General features: G+C 31.2%; 1 protein-coding gene across 1 annotated transcript in view; it reads left to right on the top strand.

Annotated features, from left to right (window-relative positions):
* Window positions 1-8,502, top strand: part of LOC107707112 (kinesin-like protein KIF13A) — a 79,714-nt gene that overhangs the window by 13,169 nt on the left and 58,043 nt on the right. Inside the window, 1 exon segment of the mRNA XM_016511015.1 lies at window positions 5,275-5,287. Within this exon segment, the coding sequence (XP_016366501.1) occupies window positions 5,275-5,287 (13 nt within the window).

Here is an 8,502-nt window from a genome sequence, read left to right as displayed (position 1 = left end):
GCCTTCACGACATGGCGGTGGCGGCAACAACAATACTACAGCGAGGATAAAAGTTACGCCTTCTTTCTTTGCTTGAACATTTGGGCGGTGTTATGCAAATCTTCGCACACAGTGACGTAGACATGTGGGGGCGTGTTTAAACAAGGCGTTTTAGGATGTGGACTAGTCTTAACTTTTATAAAGAATATCTCTTTGGATTTGAGACTTTAGTCTTTGCAACTTTACAGATCTTCTTTATGCACCAAGAGCTTGTAACACTCCAAAGAGAAAGGAAAACGCATCATATGACCCCTTTAAAGGGATAGTTCACCCAAAAATCAAAATGTGCTGTTAATTTACTCACCTTTCTGCCTGCATTAATCAGTCATTCTGGGCTGAGATGCTGCTGCATTGATGTAATGTGAAGTTCAGTGCTTGATAGGGTTGTGATGATATCTTAACCATGACTAATGGTACAGTACTAGCTAAACCATTACGATGTTGTAAATATCATGTCTGTTCTGTTCTTGTATTAGGTCTTTAGAGTTTACACTACGTTATTATTGTTTTTAATATTTTATTTTAATAATATTTTTATATTGATGCATATTGTGTCTGTGTTTATCAGCAAAACTGTTACATATAATTTATGTGTGAACAAGGAATGTTTATTTTAAGCATTTTAACTAGTCACCTTTTCACACTCAAATAAAATAGATTGTAAAAAATTTATTTTTCTTTTACTGATTGTTTAGTTTTTTCCTCATTAATGTACACATAGCACCCCATATTGACAGAAAAACACAGAATTGTTGACATTTTTGCAGATTTATTAAAAAAGAAAAACTGAAATATCACATGGTCTTAAGTATTCAGACCCTTTGCTGTGACACTCATATATTTAACTCAGGTGCTGTCCATTTGTTCTGATCATCCTTGAGATGGTTCTACACCTTCATTTGAGTCCAGCTGTGTTTGATTATACTGATTGGACTTGATTAGGAAAGCCACACACCTGTCTATATAAGACCTTACAGCTCACAGTGCATGTCAGAGCAAATGAGAATCATGAGGTCAAAGGAATTGCCTGAAGAGCTCAGAGACAGAATTGTGGCAAGGCACAGATCTGGCCAAGGTTACAAAAAACTTTCTGCTGCACTTAAGGTTCCTAAGAGCACGGTGGCCTCCATAATCCTTAAATGGAAGACGTTTGGGACGGCCAGAACCCTTCCTAGAGCTGGCCGTCTGGCCAAACTGAGCTATCGGGGGAGAAGAGCCTTGGTGAGAGAGGTAAAGAAGAACCCAAAGATCACTGTGGCTGAGCTCCAGAGATGCAGTCGGGAGATGGGAGAAAGTTGTAGAAAGTCAACCATCACTGCAGCCCTCCACCAGTCGGGGCTTTATGGCAGAGTGGCCCGACGGAAGCCTCTCCTCAGTTCAAGACACATGAAAGCCCGCATGGAGTTTGCTAAAAAACATCTGAAGGACTCCAAGATGGTGAGAAATAAGATTCTCTGGTCTGATGAGACCAAGATAGAACTTTTTGGCCTTAATTCTAAGCGGTATGTGTGGAGAAAACCAGGCACCTGTCCAATACAGTCCCAACAGTGAAGCATGGTGGTGGCAGCATCATGCTGTGGGGGTGTTTTTCAGCTGCAGGGACAGGACGACTGGTTGCAATCGAGGGAAAGATGAATGCGGCCAAGTACAGGGATATCCTGGGCGAAAACCTTCTCCAGAGTGCTCAGGACCTCAGACTGGAACTAAGGTTTACCTTCCAACAAGACAATGACCCTAAGCACACAGCTAAAATAACGAAGGAGTGGCTTCACAACAACTCTGTGATTGTTCTTGAATGGCCCAGCCAGAGCCCTGACTTAAACCCAATTGAGCATCTCTGGAGAGACCTAAAAATGGCTGTCCACCAACGTTTACCATCCCACCTGACAGAACTGGAGAGGATCTGCAAGGAGGAATGGCGGAGGATCCCCAAATCCAGGTGTGAATAACTTGTTGCATCTTTCCCAAAAAGACTCATGGCTGTATTAGATCAAGAGGGTGCTTCTACTAAATACTGAGCATTTTTCAGTTTTTCTTTTTTAATAAATTTGCAAAAATGTCAACAATTCTGTGTTTTTCTGTCAATATGGGGTGCTGTGTGTACATTAATGAGGAAAAAAAATTAACTTAAATGATTTTATCAAATGGCTGCAATATAACAAAGAGTGAAAAATTTAAGGGGGTCTGAATACTTTCCGTACCCACTGTATAATTTATGTGTGAACAAGGAATGTTTATTTTAAGCATTTTAAGTAGTCACCTTTTCACACTCAAATAAAATAGATTGTAAAAAATGTATTTTTCTTTTACTGATTGTTTAGTTTAAATTGAAGTACTAAAGTACTAAATCTAAAAAAACTAAAACTAATAAATAAAAAAGTATAAATACTATATAGTCATACTTAAAAAAATTAAATGACAAAAACACAGCAAAATTGTATTTTTTAAATTAAATGAATAAACTGAAATAAAATGAATACATATATAGACATGAAAAACACAAATTTAACAACTATACTAAAGCATTAAGATTAAAACGAAAACAAAAAAACATTTTTTTGCACAAAAAAAAAAAAAAATATATAAATAAGTTAACAAAATTAAACAATTTTTTTAATAAAATAAACATTTTCAAACAAAAAAAATTGTTAACAAAAATGAAAGAGAAACAGAAAATATATAAATAAATTAACAAAAAATAAAAGAAAACTAAATCTAAAAGAAAGTTAGCACAAATGTAACTTTTTAAAACAAAATAAAACATTTTTATCAATACAATTAACAAAACATTAAAGGTAAGAAAATATAAAAATAAAATAAAATTCAATATGAACAAAAACTATGATAGTATATTAATGCTAATAAAACAACACTTCTTTAAGATTGACCTCTGTTTCATTTGAGTAACTCAGAAATATGTTTGCTCAGAATTTACTTTTGTAAAGGTCTGAGCTCTTCTTTTGGTTTTTATATTTAGAAATCAAAACGAATATGTATGGGAAAGTAATTTGAGAGATTTTTTGAGTTCTTCTGAAGGAGCTTGGCATAACATTTGTGGTGTTGGTAATACTAGAGATCTCTTCCAAAACTAGTGAGCTATTGAATTAAAACATGAAAAATCGAAGTAGAAAGACTAAAATTGTATTTAATCTTTATTTACAACTTTGGAAAATCATTTTTTACAATGCAGATGCAATTTTCCAAAATTCTACCACAGCATTGCATGCAACAGTTCTAATGCAGCAATGCTTTGCAACAATCATTTTAGCTATGTTTTCATGAATGCACTCTTTTTTGTGCAAGTGTTTCATGCATGCAAGACTGGCAAGTTGCATGCATTTTTCCCAGTTCTCATTGCATTTAGGAGAGGGAGGAAGGTTTTGGAGCTGTAAAGTCCACAGGCTTGCCTGAAGTTTACACTGCAGATCTGTTGCGACATTCAGGCCTAAGTCTGTGTGCTTTATGAGTGCATTCACAGGCTGATCAGTCAGGAAATACCACTGAACAGCTCAGTGAACAGCAGCGTAATGCAAGGAGACACTAAAGACCTGCGCTAATCAAGCACTGAAGAGGTCTGAAGGGGAAAGAAATGACCAGTGTCACGCTATCTGTTGCATGCCAGTTTTAATAAAGTATCTTTCTGTTTTATGAGTTGAACAAAGAAAGGAACCATATTAAAAAGCGACTGGGTGTTTGACATGAAATACTGTTTTTTATAAATATTATGCATGCAGATTTGATCTACATGGATTATTTTGGCTTTTGAAAATGAATTTTTCACACCGTAAGAGCATTTAAAAAGAGCTTTACAGCATTGAAATGATAGGATTGTTGTTTGCTGACTGTATTTATGTTGTTTTGTTTTGTTTTTGTCATGTTTGATTTGTTGTGGTGTTATAAGCTCATGATATTTGTTGATTGTCGATGTTTTTGAGGTTTGTGTGTGAAGTGTTGAGATCCGCGTGATATCAGATGTGACCCTGGAGCACAAAAGCAGTCTTAAGTCGCTGGGGTATATTTGTAGCAATAGCCAACAATACATTGTATGGGTCAAAATTATCCATTTTTCTTTTATGCCAAAAATCATTAGGATATTAAGTAAAGATCATGTTCCATGAAGATATTTTGTAAATTCCCTACCGTAAATATATCAAAACTTAATTTTTGATTAGTAATATGCATTGCTAAGAACTTCATTTGGACAACTTTAAAGATGATTTTCTCAATATTTTGATTTTTTTGCACCCTCAGATTCCAGATTTTCAAATAGTTGTATTTCGACCAAATATTGTCCTATCATAACAAACCATAAATCAATGGAAATATTTTTATTCAGCTTTCAGGTGATGTATAAATCTCAATTTAAAAAAATTGACACTTAATTGACACTTAAGACAAATATGAAACATTATTAAACATTTTAATTGCTGTTTTGTCACACATTATGTTTTTCAGAAGCAAAGATTGTGGAGTTATCTTAATTTAAAAAATCATAAAACACATTTGTGAATGAAATTATGGAAAATTACATTTATTTTAGTTGGTAATTGATTATTTGATGAACAAGAAAAAGTGTGGGGTTGCAGTTTTTATAGTTTTTAAAAGAAGTCTTTTCTGCTCACCAAGGCTGCATTTATTTGATGAAAAATACAGTAAAAACAAGAAAAATTGTGACATATTATTGTAATTTTAAAAACAGTTTCTTATGTGAATATCTGTTCAACTGTAATTTATTTCTGTGATGCGCAGCTGAATTTTCAGCATCATTACTCCAGTCTTCAGTGTCACATGATCTTCAGAAATCATTCTAATATGCTGATTTGCTGCTCAAGAAACATTTCTGATTATTATCAATGTTAAAAACAGTTATATTTTTGTGGAAACTGTGATACATTTATTTCTGATTATTATCAATGTTAAAAACAGTTATATTTTTGTGGAAACTGTGATACATTTTATTTTTCAGGATTCACAGATGAATAGAAAGTTCAAAAGAACAGCGTTTAGGCTATTTGAGATCTTTTGCAACATTATAAATATCTTTACTGATACTTTTGATCAATTTAATGCACCCTTGATGAATACGTATTAATTTCATTTAAAAACAAATATTTTACTGACCCCAAGCATTTAAACAGTAGTTTATAGTTTCCTTGAGAGTCATTTATTGTCTGTTGACTGTGTCTTTTGTTCTTTTTATGTCCTGATGTGCTGCCGTCGTCTCTTTACGCTCAGGAAACAGACAAAGGTAAGATGAAGGTTACCTTCTGTTTATCTCACATCTTTATGTGCATATTAATATTTAAGCAAATGTCATATTACATCCATATGGTTGTGCATCACTTAATATTCCATTGCATGTTTTACATCTCATCTGAATACTGAGGTGGACTGAAGCAGCATTGCATATTAGATGTAATCATGATAAAGTCTGTTACAATAAAGCAGGTTTAATATGTATTTAATTTATACAGTGAGGTGTTGTTTTACATTTGTTTACTTTATTTCTGTACCTGAAAACTGTTAAACCTACCTGAAAAGCACTGTTGATCTAATATGTATCTTTGTTCTGTTGTATTTATGTAGGCCTGCTGAATGTTAAATGGATCCAATCCATGTTCATTAGAAATTATTTGATGATGCAGCAATAAAACTGCTAGTATAATTTAATGCAGGTGTTTTTGAACTTTGCTGATTTAAAACATGATCAAAATACTATCTATTTTGATGCCAAAATTTCAAATAAGAGAGGAAGTGACAAATATCGGTATCGGAATCGGCCAATAAGTGTTTGTTAAAAATCGGTATCGGTATCGGCCCCAAAAAATCCTATCGGTGCATCCCTAATTACAAGCATCAGAATTTCATCATATAATTATCAGCATCTGCAGCAAATTGCATATTTTTACTTTGGTGTTACTTTAGCATTACTTTGAATATTTTGAATCTGATTTTATTTTATTTTATTTTTTTTTATTAATTTTGTTGTGTGTTTTTGTCATTTTTGTTTATTTTTTAAAATAAATTATTGTTTCAGTTTTAGTTATTTTAGTGCATCAACTAGCTGAAATAAAAATACATTTATAAATTAGTTTTTTTATTAATATATATAATTTAAAAATAATTTAATATTTTATTTTAGTTGACATTTATTTTACTTCAATTTATCCGTTTTTTTTTTTTTTTTGTATAGTTTTAATTTTAGTTTCAGTTTTAGTTAACTATAATAACCCCGATGAAACTGAGCCATAAAAGCCTTTATAAAATAAAGTAAATCCTCCATATTCTCTCTATATCAGACTATATGAGCCATAAAAGCCTGATGCATCAAATATGACACTCAACATAACACATATGCAAACTTGGTTCACTAAACTGTTGCATTTCCAGCTTTTCACATGAAAGTGTTTCCACATGCGGTCAGAGAACAACAACAAAAACCTGTTTTATTCACAAACTACTCAAAATTCAGTGAAATCCAGCTCTGTCTGTCATGCATATTTAAATTAAGCCATCAGCATTCATTTTAATGCAAATACGTTTTTTTACGAGATTGCTCTTTATTCACAGAAGTCAGTGATACAATATTTCTCATCTGTCTTAATGTTGTTTATCGGCTAAACAGGAACGATTATTGGCTTAAACTGTTCATGTGTTTAAAAAATGAATGCTTTTCCTCATCAAGGTTGCATTAAAGTGATCAAAAGTGACAGTAAAGACATTTATAATTTTACAAAAGGTTTATGTCACTATTTTTACTGTATTTTTGATCAAACAAATGCAGCCTTGGTGAGCAGAAGAGACTCGAGAACCTTAAAAACTCCCCATAATATCCCAAACTTTTGAATGATTATATTCAACACTGTCTGAAAACAAGTCTGAGTTTATTTATAATTATTTAATTGAATTATTAAATAATTGCAGAATTACTCTTGAAAAAAGGAAGGTGTATTGGCAGTTAATTTGATGAACTCTTTGTCATGGTTTACTGTTGTTTCTCCTCTTGAGACTGAGTGTTTTCACTCTCTGTTCTTAATCAGAGCACATTTGGGTCAGTCTGATTTCACAGATGAGAGACTCTGTCTGTTGCCCAGTGATCTCGAGAGACGGTGAGAAACTCATGCGCTCATAAAACACATCGCGACGCAACACGCAATAATACAGCTCCTTCTGCAGCACAATCACTCCTGCTTTTCATCTTTTCAATATGGAAATGAGATCAGTTTGAAAAGTTGGGAAAGTAAGACTTGTTTTCATGCAATCTCAAATATATAATAATTTCGTATTAAATTAGTATTTCAGTGCAAACCAAATTCATCTATCCATTGACACTCACCAGCAAATCCCTCCATTACACACATGCTGAACATTACTTTCTATAAGATAAATGAAAAGTAGTATTTATACTGTATGCATGCATAGACACATTAATACTCACCTATGTATATACCAGTATGCATGTAATACTGATATTAATAATAATATTATATTAGTACATATGCGCACATTAGGTAATAAGAAATCAAAAAACAATCAAATAAATAAAGTGGATAATATATAATAAGTATTACGTATATACCAATATATGCACAAACACTATATAAGAAGAAATAAAAAAACAGATAAATAAAATAAAAAAAATTCATAAAAAAATAAAAATTAGTGATTTAAATGTAATAATAATAGTAATAATTAAAAAAACACTGGTTTGACATCCATTTAGGGTTTAAAAGTGAAAAATTCAGTCAATAATAGGGCATTACATAGAACGATCAAAATAATGAATCTAGGGTCACCAGACCAAATCTAATTCTGATGTATGCATGCATAGACACATTAATACTCACCTATGTATATACCAGTATGCATGTAATACTGATATTAATAATAATATTATATTAGTACATATGCGCACATTAGGTAATAAGAAATCAAAAAACAATCAAATAAATAAAGTGGATAATATATAAATTATATATAAATTGATCTCGTTTTCATGCAATCTTAAATATACATGTATTTTTATTAGTAGTTTTTTATTAGTTTTTCAATGCAAATCTAATTCTGACCATTCATTTTCATAAGCTACATATATATATGCCTATATATATATATGCACGCACACAAGATAAGAAATAAAAAAATAGATAAAATAATCATACAAATAAAATCATGAAATAAATAAAAATCAATCAAAACAAAAAAAATTTATTATATTAATTAATTTAAAAATTAACAAAAATTAATTGCATATTATTATTATTATATATATATTATTACGTGTATACCAATATATGCACAAACACAATATAAGAAATAAAAATAGATCAATAAAAAATTATAAAATAAATAAACATCAATGATATTAAATAAAAAATAAATACATTAATTAAAAAATTAAATTAATTGCAAATTATTATTCTTTTATTATTATTATTATTATTATTATTACGTATATACCAA

This window comes from Sinocyclocheilus rhinocerous, unplaced genomic scaffold, assembly GCF_001515625.1.
Source record: "Sinocyclocheilus rhinocerous isolate Xijiao unplaced genomic scaffold, SAMN03320098_v1.1 scaffold4310, whole genome shotgun sequence".
Classification (NCBI taxonomy): domain Eukaryota; kingdom Metazoa; phylum Chordata; class Actinopteri; order Cypriniformes; family Cyprinidae; genus Sinocyclocheilus; species Sinocyclocheilus rhinocerous.
The sequence above is the reverse complement of the archived record's forward strand: the minus strand, read 5'-3'. Positions and strand labels throughout refer to the sequence as shown.